The 18,249-nt window shown below is 42.2% G+C and overlaps 1 protein-coding gene across 1 annotated transcript; it reads right to left on the bottom strand.

Annotated features, from left to right (window-relative positions):
* Positions 1-10,552: 10,552 nt before the first annotated feature.
* On the bottom strand, positions 10,553-18,053 carry maip1 (matrix AAA peptidase interacting protein 1). Its single transcript, XM_064945114.1, has 5 exons — positions 17,687-18,053; positions 17,375-17,446; positions 16,447-16,573; positions 11,781-11,931; positions 10,553-11,490 (listed from the first exon to the last, which is right to left on the bottom strand). The coding sequence occupies exons 1-5, from the start codon at positions 18,002-18,004 to the stop codon at positions 11,412-11,414; spliced, it is 747 nt and encodes a 248-aa protein (XP_064801186.1). The 5' UTR covers positions 18,005-18,053; the 3' UTR covers positions 10,553-11,411.
* Positions 18,054-18,249: the final 196 nt, after the last annotated feature.

Consider the following 18,249-nt stretch of genomic DNA (forward strand, 5'->3'; position numbering starts at 1 on the left):
GGGGCGTCAATACAGTCCCTGCTTTGAATCCAGGCTGTATCACATCTGGCCATGATTGGGAGTTCCATAGGGCGGTGCACAATTGGCCCAGCGTCGTCCGGGACGTCATTGTAAATAAGAATTTGTTCTTAACTGACTTGCCTAGCTAAATATATTTTTTTTTAAATGTATCTACGTTATATAGGTATGCACCTGTAACAGTATAACTTTAGACCGTCCCCTCGCCCATACCTGGGCGCGAACCAGGGACTCTCTGCACACATCAACAACAGTCACCCATGAAGCATTGTTACCCATTGCTCCACAAAAGCCACGGCCCTTGCACAGCAAGGGGAACAACTACTTCAAGGTCTCAGAGCAAGTGACGTCACCGATTGAAACATTATTTAGCTCGCACCGCTAACTAAGCTAGCCGTTTCACATCTGTTACACTCACCCCCCGTTTGACCTTCCTCCTTTTCCGCAGCAACCAATGATCCGGGTCAACAGCATCAATGTAACAGTATAACTTTAGACCGTCCCCTCGCCCATACCCGGGCGCGAACCAGGGACCCTCTGCACACATCAACAACAGTCACCCACAAAGCATCATTACCCATCGCTCCACAAAAGCCGCGGCCCTTGCAGAGCAAGGGGAACAACTACTTCAAGGTCTCAGAGCAAGTGACGTCACCGATTGAAACGCTATTTAGCGTGCACCGCTAACTAAGCTAGCCGTTTCACATCCGTTACACACCGATATTGATGTTGGCATTTTTAGCTAATATCGGCCAATTCCAATATGTTCACCAATATATTGCGCATCCCTAATGAGATGTCAACGTTATCGGCCTGTAGTTTGAAGGACTAATACTTTCCCCATTGCAGTGTCACTGAGATGAGCCATCATGATGTAACACATCTCATCCTTCGCAGGAGATGTTACCCCAGCTTTAGCTAATGCTCTCTTCATCTGGATCATTCAATGTATCGCCATCTTTGTCTGATCCAGGACCCCTGGATGTGGTCCTCTGACCCTCTCTCTCCCACGCTGCCCCTCTTCTGTCAGATTATTTGAGCTGTGCACCATCACAAATCCCCTTGTCAACATCTCTGCCTTCTCCATATCTCTCACTGCAACAATCTCCCCACTTTTCAGCATAGGGATATCCCAATCTCTTCTGACCCCTCTCATCCTCTTAATCATCCCCCATACCTCTCCCACAGGAGTGGTCTGGCCTATGTTTCCACAAAACCGGTGCCAACACTCCCTCTTAGCTGTCCTCCTTGCTACTGCTTGTGCTTGTTTATACTGAATCAGGTGTTGTTAATTATGGTTCCTTTTCAACATTCTGAAAGCGCTGTTCCTACTTTTCACTGCCTCTCTACAGTCTTCACTCCACCAGGGGACTGTGTTACTCTTTCTCCCCCCTGTACCCATAGGAATCACCTGCCTTGCAGACCCTATTATTGCTCCTCTTATTCCCTCATTGACTGTTTCTATATCTGAAATAAGATCTACCTGGGACAGCTTCTGTTCACTCAACTCCTGAAACTGACCCCACTCCACTGTCCCAAATATTCATCTCCTCAATCCATTTCCTTCTGATTCTTCCTCCCTCAATCCTACAGTACACATGATATTATAGTGATCACTACCCACTGTAGATTCCTCCGAAACCTCCTAACTCCATCTGCCTGCCGTTGAACTTGAGATCAAGGTAAGATCCAGAGCAGATTCATTTCCAGTTACTGGATTCCCGGTCATCATTAAGACTAACAAGTCCTTTCTCATTCAGTAGTTCCTCCAACACTTGTCCGTTTACATCAGTCCGTAACCCTTCCCAGAGCGTACTATGAGCATTAAAATCCCCACACCACATTACCCGTCTCCTATCTTGACCTTCTACATTCCCAAGGGCCAACAACTCCAGTCTCTTACACGGGTTGTAAAAGTTCACTATTACCATATTCCCCCCTATCAACCACACGTCTACCACGACATACTCCTGTTCCACTCCCTCTCCCACACACCTATACGTGATCCCTCGCTTTATAAAAGGTAGCACACCCTCCTCCCCCCATTGCCACCCTATCTCTACGGACTGCAACATAACCATGTAATACAAAATCTAGAGTAGGTTTTAGCCATGTCTCTCTCCTACAGACATATCACATCAGGTTTGGCTCAATAAACTGTTTGAACTCTTGCACATTAGTCATCAAACCTCTGGCATTCTCCATTGTAGGATTAACACCATAATGCAAATTAAACAATGTATGATTCCTGGCTGGCCTGACTCTCAATCTTATTGAGGTCTTCCTATACATGTTTCCATGTCAGTACTGTGATCCCAAGATACCGCACTGCCTGCTCCACTAGATCTTTATTGTCTTAGTCCTCGATTGTAATGTTTCTGTGCAATGATTGCGGCTGTCACAAAATGTAACAACCTTCCTCATCTCTCCTACCATTCTTGTGTTCTCTTAAACCTGATCAGGAGGCATAACATTACCAATAGTATTACCACCTTCAATCTGTGGGAACATCACTCATTCAATTGTTGATTAGCCAATGAGAGAGGAAACATCAGGGAGACGGACCAATGACAACTTCGAGTGGATTTGCTTCAACAACCTAATGTAGCAGGTGTAAAAAAACAACAACCTGAAACTTGAAAGTTTGCTATGTTGCGGAAAAGTTTGTACTGCATGACACCAAAGATATGTATAATTAACCCAAGATAGTTTGACTGTGTCACATTGGGAGGAAATTCTTCTTCTGTGGTTTTTATAATAGGCTATAACCCAAAAAGGTTTATTTCTGCCAGCAACTGGACGGGTAAAAAAGAAAATCCAGATGTAATAGTTCTTCTTCCTTTTTTTAAATTCTCCATATTTCCCCTCTCAGGCTCTATGACCTGAGAGGTTGGTACGGCTTGTGCCAATATTCCATGTGACTCCTTCGCTGAGAAATCTTTCAGCCCCAGCAACTGCTCCGCCGCATCCACTATGATTACGATCTTCCTGAACAGTTAAATCACGTAGAAAATGCATACATTCTTCATAAAACATGAAGCATAAAAGCAATAACTCATTGCATCAGCCTCCTCCCAAGAAACTTAGAACGGTCTCCTATTTCAACCTCCAACACATATTCTAAGCATTCTAACAATTTGTCTGGGGAGGTGGTATTACACAGTCACAAACCCATGAAGAAAAACAAAAAATGCATACAGTTTATGAGATTCAAAGCTATATCTTCATAGACAGTGAAAAGCACATATTTAATGCATAATGCAGTGCATGCAATGATGGAGTAAAAAATACATTTAGTTATCTAGCACAGTCCAATGGATCAGCATGGTGGAAATAACTATTTCCATCCCAGAAACTAAAATGAACATATCTTGTTGGACAAATCCAGGTAGACTTTTGGTTTAAGTAAAATGTATTCTGTTGGTGCCTAATGAACATGACCCAAGACAAGCCTCATGATTCCACTGTATATAAGGCAATGCCTGTAGATCAAATAGATTAGGAACAATTTCACTCTCCGGATCAGAGTTCACCCTCTCCATTCCCAGGGCATGCTGAAAATAGTGTGAACATCTTTAGTTCATACTAGTTCATACTAGCAATCAAAATAATCAATTCATTCATTGCGTCAATCATATAGTTATTGACATACTAAACTCAAATCAATCCTTCATTTAAAAAAATTATTCAGTTTCCAAATCATAATCAAAACTTAATTAATTATCTAACCAAAATGTAGAATGACATTACTCAGTGATTCAAATTGGTCCTATCACTCAAAGTCAAAAACCCTCAACTTAACACACATCAACATTGGCAGAATGTACATTTATATTAACATCCAGTGTAATTATCCTATAATTCTACTATTAGCTTTATTATCACAATTATAATACAGATCAGTATCTTAATGCATTCTTTAACTAAATTACTATAATTTTATGTAGTGCATAGCCCTCTACAATAAACCTGATACCCCAAAATATCTGATACACACACACACCCCCTTCAGGCACTGGTTCTTCTGGCGTCTTCATCCTTGTCTTCTTCAGATAGCTTTACAGTTCAAAGTGGATGACCCATGATAATATCCCAATTCCAAAGTCTCACCTGAGTCGCCGTCGCCTTTTACCACCCATTAGGTCTCGTCCATTCGTCAAGCAGTATACCAGCAACATAAGAGAAGTTTGGAACAGATCTCTCCCCATGCTCACTCCACGTGGACTCCTGTGAGAGAAAAGCAGTCGGTAGCTCCGATCGGACGCTGCATACAGGCTGCTGGCTCAGGACTCAGGTCTCGCGGTAGAAGTGATGCGGACAGGGTCATATTGAACAACTTTTGTCACTTTTCTTCTGGCAGTTAGAGGGGGTTTGGAGGTACACACACTGTTCGGTCCAATTATCTCTTCCATGCATTAAGACACCGACATGATAACCTCGAGAGGACAGATCAGACCAACAGTTTAGTTAAGTTCATTTTTGATTCAGGAAATCCAGACAAACATTAACTATATGATAAATTATTACTTTTACCAATTATTCGTAGTACCAATGTCTAAACACATGTCAAAGAGAATAACAACACATTCGATTGAAATACTTTTTTCTAATTGGCTTTTACTCCCCAACACACTGTCAACTTCATCACAGAGCCACAGGATCAGGAAGTTAAACCTATAACCCATCGGGAGAAATCCAAACAATCCAGCAGACCTAATCTGGTGAGATTTGTATCAAAACAGAACAGAACAAACAACACAGACATACACTCCTTCACATATCACTCAAGGTCATGTAACCTTCAATCCAAAACCTCAGAGGACTGTTAGCTCCCCCATTTTGACACATAACTCCCTATGTGAGTAATGTGCAAAATAAAAATAGAACAATAGAAACATTACATAACTCCATAAAGAAAAAAAGTAAACCCATATGGTCATATGAAAATAGAATTAACTTCTTGCGTCGAGCAATCCCGGATCCGGGATCCTATTTATAGCCTCAAGCTCATTAGCATAACGCAACGTTAACTATTCATGAAAATCGCAAATGAAATAAAATAAATATATTTGCTCTCAAGCTTAAACTTTTGTTAACAACACTGTCATCTCAGATTTTTAAAATATGCTTTTCAACCATAGCTAAACAAGCATTTGTGTAAGAGTATTGATAGCTAGCATAGCTATAAGCCTAGAATTCAGCCAGCAACATTTTCACAAAAACAAGAAAAGCATTCAAATAAAATCATTTACCTTTGAAGAACTTCAGATGTTTTCAATGAGGAGACTCTCAGTTAGATAGCAAATGTTCAGTTTTTCCTGAAAGATTCTTTGTGTAGGAGAAAAATGCTCCGTTTTGTACATCACTACATCACTACCAAAAAAAAACGAAAATTCAGCCACCAAAACGCCGAACTTTTTTCCAAATTAACTCCATAATATTGACTGAAAGATGGCAAACGTTGTTAGAATCAATCCTCAAGGTGTTTTTCACATATCTCTTCATTCATATATCGTTCGTAGAAGTCTGCTTTCTTCTCTGAATTAAATGGAAAAATACTTGCAGCTGAGCTTTACGCACCAATTTAGACGCAGGACACCGGGCGGACACCTGGTAAATGTGGTCTCTTATGGTCAATCTTCCAATGATATGCCTACAAATATGTCACAATGCTGCAGACACCTTAGGGAAACGGCAGAAATTGTGGGCTCTCTCCTTGCGCATTCACAGCCATATAAGGAGACATTGGAAAACAGAGCTTCAAAAATGTTGCTCTGTTTCCTCCAGCATCTTCACAAGGACCTTGCTGTTGTTCTGGGATTGATTTGCACTTTTCGCGCCACAGTACGTTCATCTCTAGGAGACCGAACGTGTCTCCTTCCTGAGGGTTTTGATGGCTGCGTGGTCCCATGGTGTTTTTACTTGGTACTCTTGTTTGTACAGATGAACATGGCACCTTCAGGCGTTTGGAAATGGCTCCCAATGATGAACCAGACTTGTGGAGGTTTACAATTTTTGTTCTGAGGTCTTGGTTGTTTTCTTTTGATTTTTCCATGATGTCAAGCAAAGAGGCGCTGAGATTGAAGGTAAGCCTTGAAATACATCCACGGGTACACCTCCAATTAACTCAAATGATGTCAATTAGCCTATCAGAACCTTATAAAGCAATGACATCATTTTCTGGAATTTTCCAAGCTATTTAAAGGCACAGTCAACTTAGTGTATGTAAACTTCTGACCCACTGGAATTGTGATAGAGTGAATAAGTTAAATAATCTGTCTGTAAACAATTGTAGGAAAAATTACTTGTGTCATTCACAAAGTAGATGTCCTAACCGACTTGCCAAAACTATAGTTTGTGAACAAGAAATTTATGGAGTGATTGAAAAAAAGTTGTCATGTCTCCAAGCTAAGTGCATGTAAACTTATGACTTCAACTGTATACGCACCTGTTTTGAAAGGCCCCAACAACAGTAATCACAAAGTATCACAGAACGTTTCCGATTCAACTATTCAGACCTCTACTGGAAATATCCAACTGAATCCCTTACAGCCCGATATAGCCCAGTGAGCACAACTAACTCATCTATTCTTACCCGTAGGAAAAAAATATAACCCATTCCCAACGACGTTCAGCACTTACCTCTATCGTAAGGTTAAAAACAAACTTGACAACTTTCTCTTCTCTTTCGTCTTCACACTTATGAAATGTCCAAGACATTAAAAGTAATTAACACATCAGTCAATCCATAAGAATAAAACAATACACATTTCAAAGGGCACAGGTCTATCACAATTACCTATCCTCTATTATTAGAATTCATTAGATGTAGGTAACTGTCCCTTCTTTGATTCAGTTATTTAAATATGATTCCATTCTCAATGTTATTCCAGCAGACCATTTAGAGAATAGACAACGTATTACATCGACATTGCCTCGCTATTTATGTTGAATAAATTAGCCTTTCAATTTCAACTAAGCAATCTGTTAAAACGTTCAGTTTATATACACTGCTCCAAAAAATAAAGGGAACACTTAAACAACACAATGTAACTGCAAGTCAATCACACTTTGTGAAATCAAACTGTCCACTTAGGAAGCAACACTGATTGACAATAAATTTCACATGCTGTTGTGCAAATGGAATAGACAACAGGTGGAAATTAGAGGGAATTAGCAAGACACTCCCAATAAAGGAGTGGTTCTGCAGGTGGTGACCACAGACCACTTCTCAGTTCCTATGCTTCCTGGCTGATGTTTTGGCCACTTTTGAATGCTGGCGGTGCTTTCACTCTAGTGGTAAAATGAGACGGAGTCTACAACCCACACAAGTGGCTCAGGTAGTGCAGCTCATCCAGGATGGCACATCAATGCGAGCTGTGGCAAGAAGGTTTGCTCTGTCTGTCAGCGTAGTGTCCAGAGCACGGAGGCGCTACCAGGAGACAGGCCAGTACATCAGGAGATGTGTAGGAGGCCGTAGGAGGGCAACAACCCAGCAGCAGGACCGCTACCTCCGGCTTTGTGCAAGGAGGAGCAGGAGGAGCACTGCCAGAGCCCTGCAAAATGTCAGAAAACAGACTCCATGAGGGTGGTATGAGGGTCCGACATCCACAGGTAGGGGTTGTGCTTACAGCCCAACACCGTGCAGGACGTTTGGCATTTGCCAGAGAACACCAAGATTGGCAAATTCGCCACTGGCGCCCTGTGCTCTTCACAGATGAAAGCAGGTTCACACCGAGCACGTGACAGACGTGACAGAGTCTGGAGACGCCGTGGAGAACGTTCTGCTGCCTGCAACATCCTCCAGCCTGACTGCCATTAGGTACCGAGATGAGACCCTCAGACACCGTGTGAGACCATATACTGGTGCGGTTGTCCCTGGATTCCTCCTAATGCAAGACAATATTAGACCTCATGTGGCTGGAGTGTGTCAGCAGTACCTGCAAGAGGAAGGCATTGATGCTATGGACTGGCCCGCCCGTTCCATCCAATTGAGCACATCTGGGACATCATGTCTCGCTTCATCCACCAACAGACTGCCCAGGAGTTGGCTGATGCTTTAGTCCAGGTCTGGGAGGAGATCCCTCAGGAGACCATCCACCACCTCATCAGGAGCATGCCTAGGCGTTGTAGGGAGGTCATACAGGCACGTGGAGGCCACACACACACACAGCCTCATTTTGACTTGTTTTAAGGACATTACATCAAAGTTGGATCAGCCTGTAGTGTGGTTTTCCACTTTAATTTGGAGTGTGACTCCAAATCCAGACCTCCATGGGTTGATACATTTGATTTCCATTGATAATTTTTGTGTGATTTTGTTGTCAGCATATTCAACTATGTAAAGAAAAAAGTACTTAATAAAATAAATTTCATTCATTCAGATCTAGGATGTGTTATTTTAATGTTCCCTTTATTTTTTGGAGCAGTGTATATATATATATATATATATATATATATATAGCAGGCCTTACTAATCGACCTGGTCGGGGTATCCTGGAAGGATATTGATCTCAACCCATCAGTAGAGGATGCCTGTTTTTTTTAAATGCCTTCCTCACCATCTTAAATAAGCATGCCCCAGATAGCCCTGGGTTCTCTCCAGACCTGACTGCCCATAACCAACACAAAAACATCATATGGTGTTCTGCATTAGCATCGAACAGCCCCCGTGATATGGAACTTTTCAGGGAAGCTAGAAACCAATATACACAGGCAGTTAGAAAAGCCAAGGCTAGCTTTTTCAAGCAGAAATTTGCTTCCTGCAACACAAACTCAAAAAAAGTTCTGGGACACTGTAAAGTCCATGAAGAATAAAAACACCTCCTCCCACCTGCCCACTGCACTGAAGATAGGAAACACTGTCACCACCGATAAATCCACTATAATTAAGAATTTCAATAAGCATTTTTCTACGGCTGGCCATGCTTTCAACCTGGCTACCCCTACCACGGTCAACAGCTCTGTACCCCCCCACAGCAACACGCCCAAGCCTTCCCCCTTTCTCCTTCTCCCAAATCCAGTCAGCTGATGTTCTGAAAGAGCTGCAAAATCTGAATGCAATCGCATCACTACTAGTCATGTGCACACAAAAGAGTACTCACTGTACAAAAGAAACATACAGTTGAAGTGGAAAATGTACATACACCTTAGCCAAATATATTTAAACTCAGTTTTTCACAATTCCTGACTTTTAATCCTAGTAAAAAGTCATTGTCTTAGGTCAGTTAGGAGCACCAATTTATTTTAAGAATGTGAAATGTCAGAATAATAGTAGAGAATAATTTATTTCAGCTTTAATTCATTTCATCACATTCCCAGTGGGTCAGAAGTTTACATACACTCCATTAGTATTTGGTAGCAATGCCTTTAAATTGTTTACTTTGGGTCACTTTTTCAGTTCTGCCCACACATTTTCTATAGGATTAAGATCAGGGCTTTGCGATGGCCACTCCAATACCTGAACTTTGTTGTCCTTAAGCCATTTTGCCACAACTTTGGAAGTATGCTTGGAGTCATTATCCATCTGGAAGACCCATTTGCCACCAAACTGTAACTTCCTGACTGATGTCTTGAGATGTTGCTTCAATATATCCACATACTTTTCTCCCTCATGATGTCATCTATTTTGTGAAGTGCACCCTCTCAACATGATGCTGCCACCCCAGTGCTTCACAGTTGGGATGGGGTTCTTTGGCTTGAAAGCCTCCACCTTTTTCCTCCAAACATAACAATGGTCATTATGGCCAGTTCTATTTTGTTTTTCATCAGACCAGAGGACATTTCTCCAAAAAGTACAATCTTTGTCCCCATGTGCAGTTGCAAACCGTAGTCTGGCTTTTTTATGGCAGCTTTGGAGCAGTGGCTTCTTTCTTGCTGAGCGGCCTTTCAGGTTATGTTGATATAGGACTAATTTTACTGTGGATATAGATACTTTTGTACCGGTTTCCTCCAGCATCTTCACAAGGTCCTATGCTGTGGTTTGCACTTTTCGCACCAAAGTACGTTAATCTCTAGGAGACCGAATGAGTCTCCTTCCTGAGCGGTATGACGGCTGCGTGGTCCCATGGTGTTTATACTTGAGTACTGTTGTTTGTACAGATGAACGTGGTACCTTCAGGCGTTTGGAAATTGCTCCCAAGGATGAACCAGACCTGTGGAGGTCTACAAAAAAAATGTCTGAGGTCTTGGCTGATTTCTTTTGATTTTCCCATGATGTCAAGAAAAGAGGCACTGAGTTTGAAGGTAGGCCTTTAAATACATCCACAGGTACACCTCCAATTGACTAAGATGATGTCAATTAGCCTATCAGAAGCTTCTAAAGCCATAACATCCTTTTCTGGAATTTTCCAAGCTGTTTAAAGACAGTCAACTTAGACAGTAAACTGACCCACGGGAATTATGATACAGTGAATTATAAGTGAAATAATCTGTCTGTAAACAATTGTTGGAAAAAATACTTGTGTCATGCAGAGTAGATGTCCTGACCGACTTGCCAAAACTATAGTTTGTTAACAAGAAATGTGTGGAGTGGTTGAAAAACAAGTTTTTAATGACTCCAACCTAAATGCATGTAAACTTTCGACTTCAACTGTATACTTTCAGTCACCAACAGTAATTGGTTATCATTTATTTTCAGATGGACTATTCTGGTGACAGAGCACATCAAGAAATGGAAACAGTAGCTATCGTAATTTTTATGGCATAGTTGGAATTCATCCTCTCTACATAACTATTGAGTGTGTGAAAGCAAGAGTACAAGGAGATTTGAGAAAAGTTTGCTCAGGGCATGCTTGAATTATCATCATGTTTTTGTTGTTTACATCTGAAACCTAAACATAAAGTGTGACATTTTCTTCAGTCTGTGTGCACGCTTTACTTGAAGACACCAAAGCGTGGACAGAAGCAGATCGAAGATAGATTCTCAATATGGTGAATCTCAATACAGAGCTCATTTTCACACTGTCTGTATGCCCCTTGTCTATCCTCCCCATTAAACAAAATAATGAATCTCAGGCCTTATAGGCAGAACTGACAAAGCCTAGTTTTGATCATTGATTGCGGTGCTTCCTAAGACAAGGGCAAAACAACTGAACAACCTGGTCTTACACAGACTTCCGTATAGTAGTACAATTATGAACAGACATGTTTGACTTTTGCTCTTTTTCTACAGTGGATAGTATGTGACTTCTGGCAGATAGAAAGTTTGCCCCAAATATTCCCCATATCTTTTCTGGTCTTGAGTTTGAGAGCTATTTTGCTCCTGAGGAGCATCTCAAGATTTTAGCAGTTAGGGGGATATTCTTGTAGGGTCAGGAAGAAGGATGGTCTTCCATTCTATGTCTCTCTACTACTCTCCATCTCCCCCTATAATCTCCATTCACAATCCCAGTTTAATCCAGCAGCTTGGAGTGCTCTATCCTGGTGATGGTCCAGTCCGGCGGCACCCCTTTAGTAAACTCCCTTTGGAATCTGCAAAAAGCCATGATGGATAAAAGGGTTGTTAAACAGGAAGTCTAAACATTAAGCACGTGAGACACTTGACAGTCATGCAAAGGAGGTTACTGCAGGTAGTTGTTTCCTTGGGAACAGATCTAGGATCTAAGAGTGGCTCATCCCTGAGAGACTGTTTGCAGACTTAATGCTTTCTATTTGTCAGAGAGATACTTGAATTGCTTTATCACAGCCACTTCCAACTGCAGACCATTAAATCAACTGTGAACATTGTACTTTAGCTACAATAACAAACAAAAAAAACTCACTCATAGTTCGCTGTGAGCAATCTCTTAGTCTCTGGCTCACCCTCACCACCTATGGCCACCTGAAAGATGCGTGTTCCCTCCAATGATTCCTCAGGCAACCGGGCACTTGTTAGATACCAGTACCTCATCAGAATACTGACAAACTTCCGCCCTGAAAGAATAGAGAGGAATGTTTTTGTAACAACAACAAAACGCCTACAGTAGGGCTGTGACAGTCATGGAATTTTGGATGACGGTTAAAATCAAGATGTAAAAGCAGGAAGTGTACCCATCAATATGCTGTGATTTGTTGATTCAACTTACCTGACCTTACAAAAAATAAATGTCATTGCATGAGCCATGTTAACATAATTTGAATGAATATTTACATTACAATGAAAATCATTGCATCACAATACCAGGGAGCCATACTCCGAGTCAATATTTACGTAATAATAACAATTTCCCCTCGACCACACCTACAAATTGGAGAAAACAACATTCTTTCCCATTGACCCAAGGGTAAAAGAGCCAACTTCGTCGTTTATTTTTTGGTTTTACAGAAATAACAAAGCATGCTGAAAAGCTGCTGTGTTGTTCAATGTACATGTAACCAGATCAAAATTCCCACCAGCGGTTCGTAATGCTAGCTCCACTCCTATTCCCCAGGCACTCTCTTTTGATGACTTCTGTAACCGTAAAAAGCCTTGGTTTCATGCATGTTAACAGAAGCCTCCTCCCTAAGTTTGTTTTATTCAATGCTTTAGCACACTCTGCCAACCCGGATGTTCTAGCCGTGTCTGAATCCTTGCTTTTGAAGACCACCAAAAATTCTGAAATGTTCATCCCTAACTACAACATTTTCAGACAAGATAGAACGGCCAAAGGGGGCGGTGTTGCAATCTACTGCAAAGATAGGACAGAACTCTGCAGGCTACTATCCAGGTCTGTAACCAAACTTCTACTTTAAAAATCCACCTCCCTAAAAACAAGTCTCTCACCGTTGCCGCCTGCAATAGGCCGCCCTCTGCCCCCAGCTGTGCTCTGGACACCATATGTGAACTGATTGCCCCCCATCTATCTAGCAGCACGAGCTCTGAAGGCAACCTAAACTGGAACATGCTTAACACCCCAGCCATCCTACAATCTAAGCTTGATGCCCTCAATCTCACACAAATGTTCAATGAACCTACCAGGTACCACCCCAAAGCTGTAAACACGGGCACCCTCATAGAGATCATCCTAACCAACTTGCACTCTAAATACACCTCAGCTGTTTTCAACCAAGATCTCAGCGATCACTGCTTCATTGCCTGCATCCGTACTGGTTCAGCGGTCAAACGACCTCCACTCATCACTGTCAAACACTCCCTGAAACACTTCAGCGAGTAGGCCTTTCTAATTGACCTGGCCGGGATATCCTGGAAGGATATTGATCTCATCCTGTCAGTAGAGGATGCCTGGTTATGTTTTTTAAATGCCTTCCTCACCATCTTAAATAAGCATGCCCCATTCAAGAAATGTTGAACCAGGAACAGATATAGCCCTGGGTTCTCTCCAGACCTAACTGCCCTTAACCAAGACAAAAACATCCTATGGCGTTCTGCATTAGCATCGAACAGCCCCCGTGATATGCAACTTTTCAGGGAAGCTAAAAACCAATATACACAGGCAGTTAGAAAAGCCAAGGCTAGCATTTTCAAGCAGAAATGTGCTTCCTGCAACACAAACTCAAAAAAGTTCTGAGACACTGTAAAGTCCATGGAGAATAAGAACACCTCCTCCCAGCTGCCCACTGCACTGAAGATAGGAAACAGTCACCACTGTAGCTTGTGAGGTGTGGAAACAATTTGTTGCTTTTATGAATTTTGTCTTGCTGCTTTTTGTTCTATGTTGATCTGTCTGTATGCTACGTCTTGCTTGTCCTATGTTGCTCTGTCTGTATGCTATGTCTTGCTTGTCCTATGTTGCTCTGTCTGTATGCTATGTCTTGCTTGTCCTATGTTGCTCTGTCTGTATGCTATGTCTTGCTTGTCCTATGTTGCTATGTCTTGCTTGTTCTATGTTGCTATTGTCTATATTGTAATTGTTTTTAATAACCTGCCCAGGGACTGCGGTTGAAAATTAGCCGGCTGGCTAAAACCGGCACTTTTACTGAAACGTTGATTAATGTGCACTGTCCCTGTAAAAATAAAAATAAACTCAAACTCAAACCGATAAATCCACTATAATTGAGAATTTCAATAAGCATTTTTCTACGGCTGGCCATGCTTTCCACCTTGCTACCCCTACCACGGTCAACAGCACTGCACCCCCCACAGCAACTCGTCCAAGCCTTCCCCATTTCTCCTTCTCCCAAATCCAGTCAGCTGATGTTCTGAAAGAGCTGCAAAATCTGAACCCCTACAAATCAGCAGGGCTACACAATCTGGAGCCTTTCTTTCTAAAATGAAATGCCTAAATTGTTGCCACCCCTATTACTAGCCTGTCAAACCTCTCGTGTCGTCTGAGATTCCCAAAGATTCGAAAGCAGCTGCGGTCATCCCCCTCTTCAAAGGGGGGGGGGGACACACTCTTGACCCAAACTGCTACAGACCTATATGTATCCTACCCTGCCTTTCTAAGGTCTTCAAAAGCCAAGTCAACAAACAGATTACCGACCATTTCGAATCCCACCATACCTTCTCCTCTATGCAATCTGTTTTCAGAGCTGGTCATGGGTACACCTCAGCCACGCTCAAGGTCCTAAACGATATCTTAACCGCCATCGATAAGAAACAGTGCAGCCGTATTCATTGACCTGGCCAAGGCTTTCGACTCTGTCAATCACCACATCCTCATCGGCAGACTCGACAGCCTTGGTTTCTCAAATGATTGCCTCACCAACTACTTCTCCGATAGAGTTCAGTGTGTCAAATCGGAGGGTCTGTTGTCCGGGCCTCTGGCAGTCTCTATGGGGGTGCCACAGGGTTAAATTCTTGGACCGACTCTTTTCTCTGTATACATCAATGATGTCGCTCTTGCTGCTGGTGAGTCTCTGATCCATCTCTACGCAGACGACCTCATTCTGTATACTTCTAGCCCTTCTTTGGACACTGTGTTAACAATCCTCCAGGCGAGCTTCAATGCCATACAACTCTCCTTCCGTGGCCTCCAATTGCTCTTAAATACAAGTAAAACTAAATACATGCTCTGCAACCGATCGCTGCCTGCACCTGCCCGCCAGTCCAACATCACTACTCTGGACGGCTCTGACTTAGAATTTATGGACACCTACAAATACCTAGGTGTCTGGTTAGACTGTAAACTCTCCTTCCAGACTCACACCGAACATCTCCAATCCAAAGTTAAATCTAGAATTTGCTTCCTATTTTGCAACAAAGCATCCTTCACTCATGCTGCCAAACATACCCTTGTAAAACTGATCATCCTACAGATCCTTAGGCGATGTAATTTACAAAATAGCCTCCAATACCCTACTCAATAAATTGGATGCAGTCTATCACAGTGCCATCCGTTTTGTCACCAAAGCCCCACATACTACCCACCACTGTGACTTGTACGCTCTCGTTGACTGGCCCTCGCTTCATACTCGTCGCCAAACCCACTGGCTCCAGGTCATCTACAAGACCCTGCTAGGTAAAGTCCCCCCTTATCTCAGCTCGCTGGTCACCATAGCAGCACCCACCTGTAGCACGCGCTACAGCCGGTATATCTCTCTGGTCACCCCCAAAACCAATTCTTCCTTTGGCCGCCTCTCCGTCCAGTTCTCTGCTGGAATTGACTGGAACGAACTACAAAAATCTCTGAAACTGGAAACACTCATCTCCCTCGCTAGCTTTAAGCACCAGCTGTCAGAGCAGCTCACAGATTACTGCACATGTACATAACCCATCTACAATTTAGCCCAAACAACTACCTCTTTCCCTACTGTCTTTATTTATTTAGCTACTTTGCAGCCCATTATTTCTATCTCTACTTTGCACATTCTTCCATTACAAATCAACCATTCCAGTGTTTTACTTGGTTTTTTTTGTATTTACTTCGCCACCATGGCCTTTTTTTGCCTTTACCTCCCTTCTCACCTCACATTGTATATAGACTTATTTTTCTACTGTATTATTGACTGCATGTTTGTTTTACTCCATGTGTAACTCTGTGTTATTGTATGTGTCGAACTGCTTTGCTTTATCTTGGCCAGGTCGCAATTGTAAATGAGAACTTGTTCTCAACTTGCTTACCTGGTTAAATAAAGGTGAAGGGGGGGGATAATTTTTATTTCCAGGACAGTTTTCATCCATAAACGTCAGTTACATGGTAATAGTGCCAGCCCTAAAAACGCCTATGCCAGGTCATTCAGTTCTAATGGCAAATGCATTTATTGCACACCAGGCATACAGGCTCTGGTGAATGAGACTACTGTGATAACTAATTTCCTACCCTTGATGAGCTCCCATTTGTCAATCTGAAATGTCACGGCACAGTGCTTACTAATCCAATCACTTATTCCATTCTAACAGATATGCATTCGAAGTCTATACAGAAGGAAATACATCATTTTATTGGAATCCACCCACATTTAGTTAACATATTACTGACTGTTGACATCAGAAATGATCAGTCATTGTAAAGGAGTAGGTGGTTTAGTGTGTTGTTTTTTGCTGTGTAGACATAACCTGGCTCTTACCATCATCATCATAACAGATGCCAACATCCCCTGGTGTTGTGTACATCAAGTCTTCCGGATCAGCAGAAAGCGCTTGCAGGTGGCTGGGAGGGAGCAGAGCACATTTCTCTTCCAGTTTTGCAATCAGCTGTGAGGGAGAAAATGCAGAGAGGAAATATGAGAAAGGGCCTAATGCCGGCAGATAACGTGGTATACATTTCTATTTTAGTTATTTAGCACAGTAGTTCGGCAGTCCGGCTAACAACCTACCCCTGAAAGTTGTAATAGTTGCACAAGGTGCAATTTCAAAATTGGGTAGTGCATCGTCAGTTTTCCTCTCGTCATGTCAGTCATTGCACACCTTAGAGCAGGGTTTTCCAAACTCGGCCCTGAGTTTGGGAAACGCTGCCTTAAAGAGACATTTATAACTTGTAAGAAATGTCTAGATGAACTAGCCCATGTCAGCGACATTTAGCCCATAGATTATGTTGTAATGTTTGAATCACTCAAATATCACATGAATACACATTAGACATGGCAAAATGTATAGAATTGCAAGAAAATAAAAAAAGAGGGGTGTGAACAGTTTGTGACATGAAGAGTGGTTGTGCCCATAGAAACTGATGTGGGGAGAAGATGTTCCCCTAATGCTGGAAGGGGGCGGAGAATGTTCCCCAATGCTGAGCTGGGCTTGAGTGAAAAAGTTTAGGAACCCCTAATTTAACAGACGCTAGTATCCAGAATGACTTACAGAAGCAATCAGGGTTAAGTGCTTTGCACAAGGGCACATTTTTGACCTAGTCAGCTCAAGGATTTGAACCAGCAACTTTTTGGTGACAATGTTCTAAACCGCTAGGGCTGGCTGCCACCCCCCAACCCACTAGCAGCTCTCCTGTCAATTCTACACTGAAATGACTTGTGCAAAAATGTATGAGAATATAATACTCACGTCTTTAGCAACCAGACCTTCAAGAGACTCAAATTGACTCCCTGACAACAGTCTTGAAACATGGGAGAATGCCTGCAACAACATATTATGTCAGATGCACTAAGGAACCAGTTCAACTGTTCATGATTAGAAGGGGAAACAGTCAAACATTTCACAAGAACTGGATTGTGTACAAAACTTAGCTTGCAGTAACGTCCATGTTGTTTCTCTTGGCAAGCTGTGGTATTAGTCAAGCATACTCTAATAATAAATTAAGTATTTCTGGTCTAACTAGCTAGAGACCACTTATTCCACGGACTGTAGCCTACCTACCTGTTTAGATCCTTCTGTGAATTCTTCGATTTTGAATTCCTTGTCAAAATAAACCCGAATCAAAAAATAGTATATTCGGGTTCGAAACCATATGAAAGGGTTGGGGATGCCAACCACAACCACCTTCTGGTTTTGTTTACCTCCACCTCGATCAGAGCTGTAAGATCGGACTGTGGAAACGACACCAATGGACAAAGTTGGAGCCAGGCGAGTAGTCTTGTTGGACTGGGGCTGCACAACGTGATCAGGTTTCAAGAAACGAATCAGTACTGAAGGCGGCCTGCTACGGTAGCAACCTCTTAACATGGGCAGCGCCATCTTTTCCTCCCACAGCAACTCGGTCCTTTAAGTATGCATCGTCCGACAGAAAACATGGGTACACATTACTTGGTTTCTATACAACCTCTGACGATAAAAATCGAAAAGTAGGAAGGTTTGAGATATAATTGCTACATTACTTAATGTGAACTTTACTTAACATATTTGATAGTTATATGTAGATTTTTTATATTTGTATTTTTAAGTAATATAAACAACATTCACCCACTGATGGCGAGTATACT

The sequence above is a fragment of the Oncorhynchus masou genome, chromosome 29 (assembly GCF_036934945.1).
Source record: "Oncorhynchus masou masou isolate Uvic2021 chromosome 29, UVic_Omas_1.1, whole genome shotgun sequence".
NCBI classification, from domain to species: domain Eukaryota; kingdom Metazoa; phylum Chordata; class Actinopteri; order Salmoniformes; family Salmonidae; genus Oncorhynchus; species Oncorhynchus masou.

Coding starts and splice junctions, on each gene's coding strand:
- maip1 (XM_064945114.1), bottom strand. CDS start 18,004: ATGGCGCTGCCCATGTTAAGAGGTTGCTACCGTAGCAGGCCGCCTTCA. Junction 17,447..17,686: donor TCACAGAAGGATCTAAACAG/GTAGGTAGGCTA, acceptor ATGTTGTTGCAG/GCATTCTCCCATGTTTCAAG. Junction 16,574..17,374: donor AAGGTCTGGTTGCTAAAGAC/GTGAGTATTATA, acceptor TCTCCCTCACAG/CTGATTGCAAAACTGGAAGA.